Here is an 18,910-nt window from a genome sequence, read left to right as displayed (position 1 = left end):
ATTAAAAATGTGTACAAAATATATTTGCTTAAATGTCTCTTTGTAACATATTTTTAAAATATGTGCACAATTATTTGGGGAGAAGTTTGAGAAATTATACTTCTCATGCATGAATGTATTAAGTACTGAAAGAAGATAAATTGATTCTAATATTGCTTCTAACTTTACCAATCATAAAATTTAGAGAATTCCCACCACTATTTTTAAAAATTACAAAAATTCTTTTAAGCCTTCAGTAATTTTCTTTAGCAGAGATCGAGAACCAATTCTTATTCAGGACTGGCCTAAAATAGTTTAATTGTAGTGTTAATGTTTGCCAGTATGGTGATCTACACGATCAAGATTCCAATAAACCTCCAAACAATTTTACAAAAAAGAAAAAAGAAAACACTTTATTTTCCACAAGGAAGAGCAATAGGAAAAATTAAATCATTTCCCACATATTGTTTTCTTAAAACAGAGCCTACAAGGACATATTCAGCACCAAATAAAAGAGGAAAAAAAATTACAAACAGCCATAGAATATAATCTATAAAGCAAACATTTAATATTGCACTTTGTTTCGCTAACATTTTGGATTTTACTTTTCCTAATTGAAGAATCAGGAATCTATCTTGAATACTGGAATACAACTGTGAACCTCACATCTTATGTCAGGAATTGACCAATATTTACGAAAGAGTAAAGTAAAGTAATGCCTCTAAATAAGAGAGTAAAGAAATACTTTAATGGGGAGAATAAAACTTTATTTGATAAAGTTTGATAAATTTAAGATTTTATCCCATTTTGTGACCCAGAGCCAATTATCAGAATATTGGTCATTCTTGCTTCATGAGTTACTTATAAGAGTATATGGTAATAAGTATTCCAATGCTATGCATATCAACAATTGTTCCCTAGTCAGTTAAACATAAGAGAGAAAAGGGATTTTCTGACAATCCCCCCTCCCCCAACAAAAATAAAACCACCAAATGCCCTTTATGCCAAATATTCCATTAGCTTCTTTTGAGGGGGACATTCACAAAATGATTTAACAATAATAAAAAAATATTTCACCCCCACTTCCTTATTATCGAGTATTAGTTTGCTTATGCTTGAGCCCAAACCCTTTAACTGAATCACTTAAAACGCGATTCATTTTTACATGGGCTCTCTTCACCCTGTTAGCATTTTTCAAACATGAATTGTCTTCCATGTTTTCTTAAAGGCCACTTATGGAAAAGCCTATATGTTTTGTATGAAGCTTTAAGACAGTATTTACCAGGTCAAGCACCAAGCCAGAGTTACTGATTACTTTTAGCCACTTTATTAACTGGGGTTAAATGGCATGATCGATGTAATACCCATTTTACATTTTACACGTATGCTGCAACATCAGAGATGCTGATTTTTATTAAAAACATCAGAGCAGAATTCCTTCTAAGATGAAAAAATCTGTACACATGGTACCTTGGAAAATTAGTTTTAAATGTCATTATGAATGCTGGTATATCTGTTTATGAGTCAACTATAAGTTATTCTTAATATAAACTATAATTTACTGATGTGCTTACTCTTCCTATTTTCTATATATACCCAAAGTGAGTGGCTTCTTATGTTTAGTAAAATGTCCTTTAAGTAATGGGAAAAAATATCTGCATTAAAAAAAAAACACAAAAAATATAAAAATTATCGTCCCAGCAAACATTCTAGTAGCTGTAATCTCAAAGTTATACATTTATAGAATAAATTTGGGTTTTCATGCTCTTTCAGACTTGAGAGCAAATGTATAAACTGGGCTCTCCAACTATAAACTTAACATATTTCTGCTCATTAAAATACTTTCCACAGCAAAAATGATTTCCAACATATGTGTTTTGGAGGTAATTAAGTAACTCTGTATAAAAATAAATGCACTTTCCCCTCCTTCCCCCAGTGACTGGAAAATTTCCATACTTAAAATAATAAAAATGACAGTAATTTTTAAGCGCAACAGCCTTAACTCCTTATTGGTGCCTGCCATACTGCCTTTCTTTCACTCCAATCTTAGTTCTGCTAGTTTCTTCTTATGTGTACAATGATAAAAAGGGAATGTGGGTGCGTTATCACTTTTGTGTATGTCCCTTTTCCAAATTTCCCTCTCCAAAAAGCCAACCAACCAACCTAACAAAAAATAACTCAACAGTGCAACAAAACACAAATAGCATTCCAACAGTTTGGCAAGTGATGCGTTCACCTGAGATTAAGTGATTTTAGGCAGTCAGTAACAAAATGCTGCTTTGCTGTAATAGTAGAAAGGCAACAAATTCTTAAAAGAAACCAAGAAAGTATAAAATCTTGACAGAGTCTCTCTTATTAGCTTCCTCCTCTTATCTTTTTTTCCCACAAAACTGTTGCATTATCTACTACAGTAGGCTGCAAAACATACAGCAAGAAGGATTGGCTTGAAGGCATTTGATGTTTGTAAATAAATCCACAATAGGATCCAAGCTGAAGAGGTGATACATGGTCAGCCTAGTAGGACAATTCTGAGCATGTGCATACGCAGGTAAAGTCCAGGCTACATTAAATTAAAAAAAAAAAAAAGTCAGTGCGTTTTTTCATGTTAAAGTTTTTTCAAAGCTTTCTTTTGTTTCTTGTTGTGCTGACACAAACAAGTTTTAAAAGAGTATCAAGAGTCTGGCATAAATGAAAAAAAAAAGCTGTAGTGACATCAAACTGCACAATGTAAGCATTGAGCATGTGCAAATTTTCAAATCAAAAGAAGGAAATCATCCCTCTTTTTTACAACGTGGTGTCTTGACACGTATGACCATAGGCTAAGAAGACTGCTCTTAGTATGTGCCAGTTTTAAAGGAGAAAAGCTTAGATCTTCAAGCATGTTGGAGCAGTCCCAGAATGTTGCTATAGGCTTCTAAAGCATGATCACTGGTTGTTTCATGTATTCGCCATTTTTCTGGACAAAACAATTCCACTTCCTCTGAAAACGTGTCTCCAAGATACCTCCTCTGTCCGCAGCCAGGAAGAGATACAGTTCAGAACTCACGACAACTTGATTTAACCAAGAGTTCTTTCAACGAGAGGGGCAGGATGGTCTGTCTTCTGCTGACTGATCAGGATTTGGGTCAACCTACAGAGAAAAGGGAAAAAAAAATTTTTAATTATCTGATAAGGTTAAGTAAGAATGCAGCAAATGACCATGATTTTGAGTACTTGAAACACGTAATCAGAAAAAGCACAAAAAGCTTGGTAGCAAATTATACCAATTGTTTCCTTTTCATATCTGGCATTAAGTGCCTGATATTCAATTAGTAGATTAACAATAAGATTTATAAAGATATGTCTGAATAGTCTTCTACTGCACAAAGTTATAGTATTAAAGTTTGATCAGAGAGTGGAGATTTTTTCTAAGTACTTAAGACTCAAATACACAATGGAGAACATCTTCACAGCAATGCTCTCCCCTTTTGTAGAGTATCCCTTTCATCCCTGTACAACTTTTCTCTTCTTTAGGCTTTGGGAAGAAAGAAGTTGTATAGAGAGTGGCCTTAGTGTTTATGTGACGTAATAACTCATGGAGTAAAATCCCCTGCCTAAGAATACTGTATACCTCAGGAATCAGCAATGCTGACCTCAAAACACTCAGCATATTTCCCACCTTCATCTCTGGAGTGACTATGATATGCACATGCACTCATGAAAGAGAATGGGCAGACAGGCAAATTGTTGGGTTTAACACATTTTTTTAATTGAAGGATCTTTTGGATCTACCCACATTTAAATGTGGGACATACCAAAGTCCTTCAGAAGCTTTAGGTAAAATAAAATTTTGAAGAAAAACAGCTAGAAAACCTTTCTTTTTATTCTTAGTGATTTTTAAAGAGAAAAGCATGAACATTTTCAAAATGGTTTAAATATAATCTAGAATTCCCCTCCCACCTTATGTGGCTCCATGGTAATAAACTGTATCATAACTGAGCCTATTTTAGGGTGTTGAAAGTTTTAATCCTCTTAATTATCTTTAGTTTATTTTAATAGAAAAAGGTGGAATTTTCATGAGGATTTGAAAATGAATATTTAGATTGCTATTGTTTTAAAACACCCTTTGGATAACCAGGAGCCTCAAAGCAACATTTAACCAGTAAGAAAGAAATTTCAGAACAAAAATGTTGCAATAAAATCTTTAACAGGTGACAGAATATTTTTTAGCATGTAATGGAAAATTTATAAATTGGAGTAATTGGGCTAGGAAAATGTCTAATCAAGAATTTCAAAGAGTAGATTCTGAATATTCCAGAATCAGTGAATTAAGTGGATCACGTATTAATCACATCCAAAGGAAAATTGACTCTTCAGGCATGGTGTTTGCAATTACAGAAAAATAACACCATGAAAATAATCTTCTTTATGTCTAATTAGGGAACAGTGTTTCATTCTAGAATAATTATCTCAACCGTAGTAACCAAAAGAAAAAGCAGACCAGTGATTTACAGAATTAGTTTGGTATCAAGGCCATCCAAAGCCCCCCAGAACATATACTAAACTTAAATATACTATGGGCTTCAGTCTTTCTGAAATTTTTGCTGGGGTCCCTCTTTACCTCACTTCCCCCAACCCTCCAATTTTATACATGCTATTCCTGCCTGGACTACCCCACCCTTTGAGGACTACTCATTCTTCAAGATTCAGCTTTACAAGTCACCTCTCACAGAGAAGCCCCTCCTAATTCTGAAGGTGCAGGAAACTACTCTTCAAATGAAGTATGTAGCTATGACATTGTTAGATGATAATCTGCTTCTCAATTTGTTTTAATCACTAGAATATGAGCTTCTCCTAAGCAAGGGCCACATTTTATTTACATTAGTACTTAGTTGCCATAATATGAAATGAAAGAAAATATTATAACAGTGTGGGAAAATCTTTAAAGATGCTATTGCAAATGTGTTTTTTTATCCTATGACTTAAAACATGCAAGAATTAAACAGAAAAGGGTCTATGAATAAGATAAATTGAGTGTTTACAAAATGTCACTTGCTTCTTTCTATTGATATTTTGATTTCTCTTGATGAAGATGTATTATTGCTTCAAAAACTGTAAATAATTCACTGAGGGTTAGATTATCCTTGTTTCCCAATAACATCAGAGACCATACAGAACAGACCTACTTCTGTGTCAAACCTAGAAAAAACTGACAACCCTAATCTTTTTTAAAGTTATTTTTATTTGTTGTAAATTACTTGTTCTTCTATTATTATCATGATACTTAAGACCCTAAGTATATTTTTCTACAAAGCTATTTCCCAAGCAAACCACCCCATTTCTTACTTGAGAGCTTGGTACTTACCTCTGAGTATAGAGGTGGAGGCAAAAATCGAAACTCCTGGATATATGCAAATAGTGGTCCTTGAAGTGCTCGCTCAAAATCATCACAAGCACTCACTGGTGCGAGATTGTTCCGCCTCTGTTCCTCTGTTACCACTTCTGCATAGCTGGGTGGTGCTGAAGGAAAAAGATACACGCAATTCGAACACCATGTTCTTATGCATGTCAAAATACACAGAATAATAGGTATTAAAAAAGGAATGTCAAGATAAAATAACAAATATTTGGTGATCAAAATTAGGGAGACATATATTTTTATATTTAACATTAGGGGCACATTTACGTTTATATGGGGGTCACAAAATATCAGAAGCATAATCATATTCTTCATTAGAATTATAAAGAATTGAGCTTAGATATGAATATTACCTTCAGGTCTTTCTGGGAGGGATAAACCAAGCCAGTTCATATTCATGCTACACTGACTGCTTACACTTGAGGTTCTGCTACCAAATGGATGTAGAGGAATGGTACCAATGACAAGTGGTAAATTAAGAAATAAATCCATAGCTCCAGGAATATCCACATATACCTAAAAAGTGAAAGGACATGATAAGTTTAGAATGCCAAGTACTATTTCCTTTAAAACTAATAATACAATGTGAATGTTATCTGAGCCCATCATGTACTTCATTTTTCACTTACGTACAGATGAAGTACAAGTAAAGCGTTTCCGTTATGTAACATACTATACATATAAGGTAAACTAGTAAGCATAATCCAAACCATATAGAAATTTATATTTATACATACATATTTTGTGTATCTCTAATTAGGGAATACAAAAATCACATGCTGGATTTAAAAGAAAATGATATCTTCATAACTTTAAGACTTAAAAAAATCCCTTAAATCTATACATACCATTAGTGAATACTCCACGCGGATTATACTACAGTCAAGGATAGAGGGAGAAACTGGTGGGATTTTCAGCAACTTGCCATTCCAGGTCTCTGTCTTTCCAGATGATAAAGACTCTCCACGCAAGTTAGCCACAAGCTGTTTTACTTCCTTCATTTTCCCTTTGGCATAGAAGGCCTGTGTTTGGTAAATGGCTGCCTTTGGCACCACCATTCGGGAAGAGCAGTTCTCAATCTCAGCAAATATCTGAATTGATTCACCTAAAAAGGGAAAAAATATCTACTGTTAAAAAAAAAAACACAACTGTAAATACTTAAGCTAAAGTTAGAAAGGTCAGCAGATTATACGGATGAAAAGCTGTCCTAAAGCAGGAGGAAACTAGAGCTATAAAAATGAACTATTCATTTACAGCAGCTATTTGAATAAAGAGACTTTATATATTCTAATTTATGAAAGGAAACCGGATAAACACAATTTACATTATTTTACCAATGAATACTGTATTATTTTCATTTGGTAGCAATATTATAAATGTATACACAAAAGGTATATGAAAAAAGATTGTTTTTTATGGGGACCTACTTCATACTTACCGGGGGTATAGCCCTTCCTTTCAATTTTGGCACTTAAGGATATTGGGCCTGAGGTACAGAACCAGCAACAGAGAGTCTTTTCTTTCGTGCCTGCTTGGGGTGACTGCAAAAAAATAAATTTAGAGAAAAAGATCAATGTACGAACTGAAACAAAACCAGAATATTTTAAAACATAATCCTAAATTCTTGGAGAATTTAAAATTAAAACAGCATTGTTATTTCTTCCCCTGTAACTAAATATACTTTCTTTATTAACCAAATGCTTCTGAATTTAAACCATTACTTGTGTTTTTATATAAAAATTATCATTTAATTATGGAAAAAAGCAACATGGCTTACCACCATATCCTACAAACATGGTTTTAGCCCATGGTATCTATATATACAGCAATTAAAGAACAGCACAAACAAACAAACAAAAAAACCCCTTTCCACATTTCATTTAAACTGCCTTTAAAAAGGCAGTGTAGAAAGCAACATGGCTAGAATCGCAAATGTTAACCATCTTTCTTTGAGAATGTAAAAATCAATATGCAAAAAAGGAAAACTACTTATCCTTAAATAAAATTAATTCTTACTTGCTTTAAAGACGTTATTTGTTTAAACCAAATAAAGTTTTTAAAAATTAAATCAAATTTAAATTTCATGAAAAAATGCAAACATTTTTTTTAAAAAGGAATTAAGTTTTTTTCAGGAAAAAATCTTCCCATCATTTGATAACTATCCCTATATTGGAATAATTCAATGCAGTACAGTATTTAAATTTGATATTTTCAAGTTAAGTGATAATGTCTGACAATAAATTATACTACCGTTCCTCTTTCATTAAAATTAACCAGGGAACAGATCTATTTTTTTGTTATTGCTATTATCTTCTGAATAAGAGGCATTTCATAAAAGCTCATTTAAACTTATGACAACATCAGAAAATATGAGCATATTCTTCATTAAAATGCACACTTGACTGCACTTTCCAAAAATTAATATTGGTGGAATTTAAAAATAAAACTTGTATTTTAAAATTATAAAGACTTGCATACTATTAAATGATTTTTCTTTAATTTTTATATGCCAAAAAGAATGAAGAACTCAGTGAATTCTTACCAGTAATGAAGGAGTGTTGATATCTATATGCTCAAAGACTGTAAATTCCTTCTTTAATTTTACTGGTAGAAGCCAAGGCCTGTGCAATTCGGCTTTCACCCAATAACGCACACTGCCGTGTCGGCCTTCAAATGAGGTAGCAAGTGGTCTGTGTAGAATATAAAGGTCAATGTGTTACTTTTATACCTCTTTTTAATAATTAAACAAAAGGTCAGCGTAGAAGTGTCAATATGTTGTACTGTTTATGTACTGGGGTATCAAACATATAGTTTTTTAAATTTCCAAAGGGATAAGTCATTGGGGGGACTTGTTTCCAAATAACAATACAAAATTAATTATAGAAATTTTGCTTAAAAAAGCCAGAAGAATACAATCCCTTTAAACTAAGAAGAGGCTACCTTCAATGCTAGTGGTAAAATTATGAAAGTTTAGAAAGGAACAATCTTAAAAAGGCTAAGAATTAATTTAAAAATACAGTTAGCAATGGCTCAATTATTTCTAATGAAAAATTCTTGACACTGGTTAAAATTTCAGATTAAATTCCCTAAAGTGTTCCACTTTTTATTAGCTAAGAATTATTATATCTTTTAATAGCAACTAATTAAGGTCTAGAAAGGGCCTAGAATAGTCGTTATAGTTTCAAAAATTTCATGTTTCATAACTCTGCAACTCTTAAAAATTGCCTTTACATTTCCCAGTTTACTCATGTTCTAATAATTATTTTTTGCTATATTTTCTTACTATACTCTTAAAGAAAAAGAACCACTTCTACCAATGTTCATCAAAAGAATCAGAACTCTTTTAAACTTTCCCAGATTTATTACTTGTGGAGGATCCTGTTTTAGTGGATTTATTGTCCTTTCCATAATTTGATTAGAAGAATTCCCTGTATTCAGTTATTTACAAGAGAGTGCTAGTTTAAAATTGTATGAGAGATATTATAGTGGGTCTTTTACAAATAATTTTTGCATTGTAGACTTCCAAATTAACTTGTATAGCAGAGACATAAAATGTAGTACTTTTAAACCTTGAGTTTTATGCTAGATTTCCAGAGTTTATTTTAAACAAGTTTAGTTTACAGATACTTTTTCCTTTTAAGTTAAATTACCTCTATCTAACATTAGCCTTATTCTAACCACAGACTTAAAGTGCGCATTATATCCAAAGAGGTTCAAGTAATAGGGTAAATATAATATTCTGAAAAATACCATTTATGAACTCTATGCACACATAACAAATAAAATACTAGAATTAATAAAACAAATATAGAATGATGCCTATTTGGCACTTGATAAACTCTTACATAATCTAAGTTTATCCTCCAGAACAATCAGTACAAGTGCTACTTTTCAGGCTTTTAGTATCTGTTAAAAGGCATCATTAGACAAAGTTTGCACAATCTCTCCCATCAATCTGTTGTTGTATTAAGAATGTGCCATTTTCCTTTTTCCTATCATACTAAATTTTGGTCTTATATCTCTTTTTTTGGGGGGGGGGGTACATAGTTGGAGAACTGCACCTAGGTATCTTGCATGGAAGGTGAGCATTCTACCACTGAACCACCTGTGCACTTATTTGGTCTTCTATCTTGGTACCTCTAATGGGTGTGTCTCTTTTTAGGTCTAGTTCATAATATCTCTAGTGTAATCTTCCCAGTAGTTCTTTACACAGAAGCTACTGAATTTGTATCAGAAGAATATCACCTCTAAATTTGTAGAAACGGAATGAGAATTTTTCTGCTAATGCTAACTGATAATAAACTAAATATTTATGAAGTGCTGACTACTTGACCAGCACACTCCGATTCACTTGTTACATTAATACTATCCATGCTTTAAAAACTACCTAATCTTGGGGCAGAGTATTAAGAACTGAGCTTTACTTTCTGTAATTTTGCCACACTAGACAAAAAAATAGCCTCTTACGTTTAATATATTGTTTTCCTCTAGCAAGTTCCAGCTAGGAAAAGGGTTTTTTTCTTTACTAAAAAATACTTAAATTTAGAATATTTAATTTTAAAAGAGTGCTTTTGACCACGGGTATTTATGAAACAGCCTATTACTCATAATACTTACGTCTGTGGAAGCTCGAAGCTGAATGCATATTCATGCCTTCCTGAATGAATAGTGTTGAAACCTTCTTCAGAATTATCATCATCTAAAAGAAACAGAAAAAAAAAAGCAAAAAACTTGTTATTAATCCGTGACACATTCCTCCCGGTAGCTTAACTTTAAACATGTTCAATAATGATTAAGGCCACAAGGTTTGTAGATCTCGATTTTAATCCCATCTATATTACTTTGGGGAAGACAAAAATTAGAAATCCAGTGGCCTCATCTGTAAAATGGGATAATTACTACTTACACCCCATAGATATATATTTTTTTAATGTAAAATGACCCGAACTGTAAAGTATCTGAGTCTAATATTCGTAAAAGTTTCAGGGTCTCAAATCATATCAAGATAATCTAATTTTTGTCTTCAACTGTTTTTCATATTAAGGCTATAAGGCACATAACTAAAACAGCTCAGGTAAATACTTAAAAATACATGGGGGTGGAAGGGTGGAAGAAGGGAGGGAGATGCAGTGACACCAAAGATGTGACTAAAACATACATGTTACAATTCTAACACCATTAGAAAACTTTCTGTCAAATAGACATGGAAATTAAAAAAAAGAGAGAGAGAAGGAATATGATTTTAATGTTTCATAGCTAAAAATAAAAATTCCCTATCGAACTTAAAATGATGACAACACTCAGTTTTCCCCTATTTCCTATAGCAAGAGCCAAAATTTGCATATATACAAAATATACCTTACTAATTATAAACGATAGGATTCAAAGGGTGTTTGCTTCTGGGAAGCATCGTCCCACACCCGTGAAAATCAAGTCTAATAAATAAGGCTGTGCCAATCGCTAGGAAAAAGAGAGAATCTTTACTCTAACACCAATTTCTTTTGGTCAAATGTACTATTTTTTAAGTAGCACGAAAAGATATCTTAAACGTGGAAGGGGGTTCGAGATCTTAAAAAATGTTTCTTTCAGCGTTCTGTGCTAGAAAATGTAATCGTATAAATGTCTCATTTAGGTTTAGAAACCTCTATCATTAGCCACAAGAGCCTGGTACTATCATTTACCTTTTCCTCACCTAAGTATTGAATATACATAAAAACATGCTTCCCTCACAGCAAACGATAAAGGAAAAAAAAACACCTACAAGTCGGCACTTTTATTTAAGAAAAAAAAAAACATGATGATTCGCTTATATCTAAGTACTATTTTCCCAGTCCCTGTGAAATCTGAAAGGATTTCAGCCCCGAAAACTGGCTGGTGAGTTGTGGACCATTTAAACGATCTCCCCTCGAAGCCGCCCAAAGTTTGCCTTCCTCTCCCTTTCTTCCCTTCTCGCTCCCTTTTTGTGCCAGCTCAGCAGTCTCATTGAGGCGAGCGGCGGCGGCGGCGGCGGCACCGTGGTAAACAAGTGCCGGGCTGTCAATCAAGAACTAGACCCGAGCAGGAGAGGACCGGCCTAAACCGGCGCGAGCAGATCCCAGCCGGCCCGCCTGCGCGCCGCCGCCGTCCGCGCGCCGCGCTATACATACGGCATACGTTGCGCGGCGCTCGCGCCCGCGCAGCCTACCCTGCTAGATGAGGGGGCGGGGCGAGGGCGCCGCAGCGCTTCCGCTTTACACGCCCCAGCCGGCGACCGGTTCGATCTGGCTCGGGCCACCCTGACACCTTTACAGTCAGCGGCGGGGGAAACTGGGGCGGGAGCACCGGGAAACAATAGGGAAGGGGCAGTGGGGGTGGGCAGGGAATATTCTTGCCGAAACCTTCACCCAGATTTCGATATCAGAATCACTTTTACTTCTACTGGCCAGTCTTGGTTATCGCTCTCAGGTCAAATCAAGGTACCCGGTCTGGTGACTGGCTGAGCAAAACACCTTCTACCCAGCAAGCAGGGCCCTGCTAGTCTCCCGCAAGTTTCCCTACGAATAGGATTTTCAGCTAAAGTTGTGTCCAGAGCCATCAGGGACCTGTAAGGCCAACACAACCTCCTTTCGGTGAAGCCTGAATTCATTTTTTTTCTGTGGACACAAGTAGGGCGGGGTGAGGGGCGACAGAAAGAGACGTGACATGGGCCGCGGGCGTCTCCAGAAGCCCCGGGAGGGGCGCAAATAAGGGCGGAGGCGACCGCAGTAGAGGCACCTTTACCGGCGCACGCCGGTTCCAAGCCTCGCCCCTGCCGGCACTAACCTTCTCTCCCCATCCGCCCGCGCCCAATCCAATCAGCGCCTGGCATCGCCTTAGCAACAGGCTAACAAACCCGGCTCCGCCTATCGCGGGCCGCCCGAGGCGGGGCTTTAGCTACCAGGCTAGTTTGAGAGGTCCCAGTTTTAAGTCATTGAAACTATTCCAGCATAAGAGCTCGTCCATGCTTTGCACGGGTTTGGGGTCTCGAGGGTCGCGGGGTAAATAGTCTTTTTACCATAAAATTTTGGAGCAAGTAATGAAATTGTATTTGTCCCCACAGCTCATATTTGCTCCTTTTCCTCCACCATAAGTCCCAACTCCTTAAAGGAAAACCTTTGTTTCTTCTCATCCATTTTTAAAAAAGGCTGCAATCTCCAGAAAGGTTCACTCATACTTACACAAACTCATGTGTCTGCTTTTCAACAAATGCCAGGACTGTCATTAGGCATTTGCATATTGTACTAGTGTTAATGCAAAAATAAAAAAAAAAAAGAGAAATTGTTTCAAGATACAAATTACCTATGTATAGTTATGAAAAACCCTATTAAAGAATTGATTGCATCTTAATATTCTCAAAAATAGTGCATTCATTCTGCAACTCAAATCATCTTTACACTCGCCTTAGGTCAATTAGCAGTTTCCCCAGGGATGCATATAAAAAAAGAATTAAAATATGCCTCTATTCTTTCTGAAAAATCGTCAGTATTTGAACTAAATACTGCATTAAAAAAGAGAAGCACAAAAATTACATAACCAGTTTTAACATTATTTCTTCTTGGGCTAGGAATTAAGTCATCGCCACCACCTGACGCGTGTAACCAATCTGCTGAGAGCAGAACAAGCGCCCCTCCTCACCACCCCCCAGAACTGGTCCGAAACAGGATTGAACCGCTTCTAACAAAGGGTGGAAACTTAGAAAAACAAGCTTAGAGTCTCCTATATTTCCACAATGTAACCATTTAAACAATAGATTGGCGATCTCGGGACCCCTTCTCCCTTTGGTAACCCTTTAGCTGTCTTTTCTAACCAAAAATCAAATCCAGTGTGCCGAATACTTTTCAATTCCATTTGACTGGCACTGGTTTCATTGAATGCACGTTCCAAAGTTAGACATGATGTTCAGAAAAGAAAATTACTGGCCCTAAATGGCTTCTAAAACTGACTTGAATTGTACCATAATGTTAAATACTGACCTTTAAAATAAAAAATGCTTGATGTAATTTTCTAAAGGAATTGCAAAGAATAGGGGAAAACACGTGGGGTGTTGATACCATATGTCAAATAGCCACGAGAAACCCTTTACCAAATAACAATGATCACTCCTTTCAGGTCTTTGGCGTGTCATATTAAAAATGAAATACACCTATTTACCCACTTAATAATGTTATTCCATTTCTCCACAGAAACTCAGTTTTTAGAGGTCAGGCTGCAAAGTAAAAGGAAAAAATCTAATACTGGAAAGCAGCTTTTAGCAATTCATTTGAAAACATATTAGTAAAATTACTGGATTAGATTTAAGGAAAAATCATAAGTAAGGTGCAAATGGATTGCAAGTACGTATGGCACAGACCGAGCCTGATACTAGGGGTAGTTGAATAAGTGCAGTTTGCAGTCACTTTGCAGATGCTTGCATGCATTACGGCTTAAAACACTATGTCAAGGAGAATCCAAATCTTCCAACTTTGCTAACCTTTATCAAACTGCTCTATGTTAGGAATAAATTACATTAATACAGAAAAATCGTAAAAAATACTTTGCCATTGAAAACGGAGTTGATGACTTTCAAATTACACAAAAACTTACCTCTTTCGTGCCCAATTAAGATGTCTTTATGGTTGAAATATTCTACTTCTTCAGTGTAATTCTGTGTGTAGGCAGTATTGGAGCCGGCGTTTCTAGATTCAGTCCAGCGTACTTTCGCATGCCCTCTTGCATGAATTTTAAGAGATTTTACTCTGATTTCTCCTGTAACTTCTAAATTCACCCTTCCTGAGACTGTATCCCCACTAGAATACACAGGGACATTACTGTCATTAAGACAGTCAAAGCTTATTGTCAAACTCTTAACCTTTCCCAGCACCATGTTTATAACAAAATCTACAAAAATATAATGTAAGACAAAAAAAAAAGTCAAGATCGCATATAAAATGAGATCTTTACTTAACACTGATCAATGTCTTTGCCGTGCAAAAGCTTGCAGGCAGGATCAGCGATTCTTTACAAATAGTTCATTGAGATTTCTTAAAAAGTCAGGGCAGCAGAGAGGCTGGTCCTCCGCGCTCCTGCTCTTCTCAGTGGTCTCTGTACAAAGACGGGCGGCTGGCGGCTGCCAGCTCACTTTAAGAGCAGCTTTGTGAAAAACAACCCCAGTGCGCACGCGCACGCCGCGGCTGCTGTCCGCCCTCCCTGCGCGCCCCCTCCCGGGCCCTGCTCGCTCCCTGGCTCGCTCGCTCGCGGGTACAGTAGGTGTAGCGCCGGGGAAAGGAGACGCTGGGTCCGCCGGCGCGCTCAACCTGACTTCTCTTCATTGTGGGCTCCTATTGGTAGGCAGGCTACCGTAAACCCTCGACGTCCCGTCTGGAGCCCCTTACCAAGCACACTCTAATAGAAAGATAATGGTAGAGTGGGCGCTAGGGGCCGAGGGCTGGGTGGGGAGCTGTTAGCAAAGCCAAGTAAGGATAAACTGCCGAGTGAGGGACCGGCCCGAGGCGTGCGTTACCGGCGCTGCAGGGCTTTGCCCACGGCCTGGGTGGGAGGAGGAAAAAGTGATGTGTGAAGGGAGATGGGGGAAGGGGAGAAACCGGTTGGGCAAGCGGCTGATTGCCGAGCATAATCTAACGAATTTCAAAAGAAAACGTAATAAAAACCAGACAAGAAATATTGTTCATAGACAAGAACATTCTTGGTTTATTGTTTATATCAGTACTTTGTAGGCAGGACGAAATGAACTCAGTCGAAGCCAAAGGGATCCTAAAAGCGAATACTATAAGGAGCAAGAAGAAAATCAAGTAGAATTTAATCAGTGTACTTGCTTTCTTCTCCATCTCGTCCTTAGCTAGCAACGAAAACCAACCAAGTTGTCTCCATGATGACACTAGGAGAAAAAGGCTTGACCACTTCCTCGAAGGAAGAAAAAGTCCTTTTTAAAGACACCACCTACGGCCAGATTTGCAGAAGATGACATGATTGCTGATCCTGTGTCCAGAAGAGTAAGAATAGAATTTGGCCTTAAAAAGTAACACCTTATAAAAGGCAGCATGGCATGGTAGTGTAGCTGACATATTGTTTAGAACAGGGTCGGAAAAAATCTTTGTTAGAAATTGGTGTAGCACACAAGATGGCTTTAAAAAAAGCATGGCCTGATATTTTAAATGGGGCTTAATACTGTAAAGCTTTAATTTTGATTTTCGGCTGACAGTCTTGGACTGTTCAACACAGTAATTCTCATAATACATTTTAAAGAGAAATGCATTGCTTCCTTTTTATTGTGAATATTTGTTAAGAAAAAATAGCAACATTGATAATAGCACACTGGGGTTCTAAGCATAACAACGGTAAACTCATCTAGCAGTATTAGCAGTAAACAGAATTGCATATAAAAGAGAAATATAGAAAGAAAAAATATGAATCTGGAACTATATATATATATTTGGCCAAATATACTTCAGAAGATTTTTGGCTGTTCACTTGTAAATATTTTAGATTCTTTTGTGCGCTGTATTTGTATAAGTTGAGCCTATGAGTCACAATAAACTAAACTCATCGATCTTGTTTTGCTTTTTCTGAAGAAACTAAATTTTATTTAGTTGGATTTTAGCTGTTCAATATCTTGGACTCAACAGTGTTGTAGAGTCCAAACATGCCAACTATCTGGACAGTTAATGGGCAAGCCATTTATCTCTGACAAAGAGTTTAGATCGTTATGTTTTAAAGTATGGATTTGTGTATTTATTTGTGTAGGGGGAAAATAGTATTTTTTTTCTCCTTCTTGGCTGACACCTGGTGGAAATTCAAGTTGGTAAAGTTTTTGAGACCTCTACAAGCTGTAACAGACACTACTTGTTGTTTTTCGCCACCTAGTGGTAACTTGATTGAATTTGCTAAAATGTCAGTTTTTAAGCATTTAAATGACATTGAACAAGGAATGGATTTAAAAGTGCTCTACACAATAAGCCCTTCATTTCTAAAATTATGTTTTAAATTATTAAGGGATAGTGAACAATGACTGAATTCTTCAGTGTTTTTAGTAAAATGTCTCCATTAGAGTATAGCATATGTCTAAAGAAATGGGCATTAGCTTGTTAAATAACCTAGACTTGCAGTTAATCAAAAGGAACCCTCAGAATTTTACCTGTCATTTGGAAAATTATTTTAACACATTAAATTATTATAATTCACTACTATCACTGTATTTTACAGTATTCCTTCTGTTTAAAGCCTTGTGGATATTATATATCATTATCTTTATTATTATTTTGCTTTTTTCTTTATTTTCTTTTTACCGTGTCTTTCTAAACCCTTTAGTAAGTGAAAAGTTACCAAGAAAGAAATTTTTATCCCTTATCATTTGTCTTTGGCTCCCATTCACTAACCCTAGTTATCATTTTCCTTCGCTTTAAAATCGGTCACGTGACTTACCTTAAGTACCTAAACTTGAGTTTACTTGCTTCATTCTGCTTTCCTCCTCCTATTTTTTAAAACCATGAAAAGACCAGAAAATTCGACTGCTTTTACGAAACAAAAAACTCTGACACCTCTAAATCCCTTATCTTTTCATCTCTAAAAAGCAAAGAAACTTGGGCCAAAGTTTGAGTGCTTTTTCTTGTGATTCTGACATTCATAACCTCCCCTTTTCAGGACTCCCTGTCTAACTACTCTTTAGGCAGCTTGAAATGCTGTCCTGTAGCCATTATCTTGGTCTTCTCAGCGTGTTTCATGGGGCCCTTATTGTTTTTTTTTTTACATTAAATTTAAGCAATTCATCTAACCACCAAGACTCTTTCCTACTGCAACCAGCCTACGTCTCATATGTCATCTCCTCCTACTCATCCTCTAACTCTCTATACTCCTGTCAAGTACATCTTCTGTCCCCTTTGTTAGCATGTCCCGCTGTTGCCAATGTGCAGTTACATGCTGCTTTCTGTGCCCAGAACAACATCCCACTACTATGTTATCTCCTTTCCTTCTAATCCCTCCAATAGATTCAGTTGGCACAACTGAATAAAGTTTTAACTAGACAGAATAACTAAGCCCTCCCTTTTATAGCTTCTTCAGACCTTAATTGGGAATCTTTTAGCATGGTATTTGTTTTTTGGATTTTGAATTAAATGGCTATTCCACCTTAGTGTATAAAAGTTTGAACTCAACCTCAGAAACTCCATTAAAAACTGATGAATATAATCACTCTTAAGATATATAATATTGAAGAGATATGTCAAAATAGCTGCAAAGTTTGGAGTTTTCACGTAAAATTATATTAAATGCACTTTAGAAAGCAAGCCATCTCAATTGAAAGTTTTGTATAAGAGCCCCTTTTGTGTATAACTGTAAGAAAAACCATACCAATAGTCAGAATTTGTTTCTTAAAGAAAAATATGAAATCCATACTTAATCTTTATTTTGACCGGCACCTGACAGACTTGAGTGTTGTAGAATTAAGAGAGTTTTTTTAAGTCTTAATTCTGTATTTCACAACTTTTAAACTCTTTAACATCTTCAAAATTCAAAAAACTTGACTTTTGTGTGGATAGTGGAGGGAAGATTTGCTGTATTACTAGCAAAATGAATAAGATTTTTTTTATATTTAATAGTTTTTTTGTGATTTTAATCAAGTTCTTCATACTTAAAGGGCATGTAAATGTGTCATATACTTTGTGATAAAATTCAGTACCAAGTTTGGTTTCTGTTCTCTCATTAAGACGTAGTGTGATACGTGTCATGTGAGTGCCTTTGAATCTTTTATTTTTATTTCTTGATTTAAGAAAAATCACCCATGATTATTTCCATCTAGATGTACAACTAAGAAAGAAGAATATTGCCAGTTAAGCTATGCCAGTGCTTTGCTATCACATAGAATTTTTTTTGTTAGCCTCTTTGTCATTGAGTGGTTTGTGTAGCTGTATTGTCTTAACTGTGGTATTGTCTCCAGAATTTTGTCCTAGGCTGCTTTCACCCTGTCTTCAGATTTTGATGTAGTTGTACTCTTAATTTGCCATGAAGTATCAACTGAAGATTTTAGACAACAACTAGGAATTCATATTAAATGGGATTAAACACAGCACATGCAGTGACAATAATGCACAAAACTCAAACGAAAAGACAAAATCATGGACATTAAATATGACCAAGTTGATGGTACTTACAACTATGTTGTGACTGCCTCCTTGCTGGCAGCTGTAATGTGCTATGGATTATAAAATGCATTATGATTTAATAGATGTTTAAATGAAAAAATTGTGTGCTTTTGAATCTATGAAAAAAATTATGCACGTACACACATACTTCATTATGTATTTAACAAGATTCATAATGGCTGCATAGTATTCCATGTGGAATGACCATAATTTATTTATTTATTTTATTTTTTGCACGGGCAGGTACCAGGAACCATAATTTATTTAACTACTTACTCGAGTAGGACTATCTGATTGCTAGTTTAATATGTATTTCAATCCCAGTTATACCCGGCCCTTTCTGAACTAGGTCAAATGTGCACATTTTAAATAAAAAAGAAAA

At 35.7% G+C, this 18,910-nt stretch overlaps 1 protein-coding gene and 1 long non-coding RNA gene across 5 annotated transcripts in view; one reads left to right on the top strand and one right to left on the bottom strand.

Annotated features, from left to right (window-relative positions):
- Nucleotides 1–364: 364 nt before the first annotated feature.
- On the bottom strand, nucleotides 365–14,504 carry ARRDC3 (arrestin domain containing 3). Of its 3 annotated transcripts, XM_077139158.1 has the most exons (8): nucleotides 13,979–14,503; nucleotides 9,995–10,076; nucleotides 7,920–8,067; nucleotides 6,816–6,918; nucleotides 6,226–6,482; nucleotides 5,731–5,893; nucleotides 5,324–5,478; nucleotides 365–3,109 (listed from the first exon to the last, which is right to left on the bottom strand). In XM_077139158.1, exons 1-8 carry the CDS (start codon nucleotides 14,256–14,258, stop codon nucleotides 3,053–3,055), a joined length of 1,245 nt encoding a protein of 414 aa, XP_076995273.1. In that variant the 5' UTR covers nucleotides 14,259–14,503; the 3' UTR covers nucleotides 365–3,052. The 3 variants fall into 3 exon arrangements, with proteins under 3 accessions (XP_076995273.1, XP_076995275.1, XP_076995274.1); XM_077139160.1 differs by lacking the exon at nucleotides 7,920–8,067 and having other exon boundaries at nucleotides 13,979–13,993; XM_077139159.1 differs by lacking the exon at nucleotides 365–3,109 and having other exon boundaries at nucleotides 5,345–5,516; nucleotides 13,979–14,504.
- Nucleotides 14,505–14,600: 96 nt separating this feature from the next.
- Nucleotides 14,601–18,910, top strand: part of LOC143665584 (uncharacterized) — a 119,440-nt gene continuing 115,130 nt past the window's right edge. For both annotated transcript variants that reach the window (XR_013167100.1, XR_013167099.1), the window contains exons 1-2: nucleotides 14,601–14,718; nucleotides 15,231–15,384. This is a non-coding gene — a long non-coding RNA (uncharacterized LOC143665584). The remainder of the gene's footprint in view (nucleotides 14,719–15,230; nucleotides 15,385–18,910) is intronic.

Source organism: Tamandua tetradactyla, chromosome 21, assembly GCF_023851605.1.
Source record: "Tamandua tetradactyla isolate mTamTet1 chromosome 21, mTamTet1.pri, whole genome shotgun sequence".
NCBI lineage: Eukaryota > Metazoa > Chordata > Mammalia > Pilosa > Myrmecophagidae > Tamandua > Tamandua tetradactyla.
Note: the sequence above shows the minus strand (reverse complement) of the source record. Positions and strands in the feature narration are given on the sequence as shown.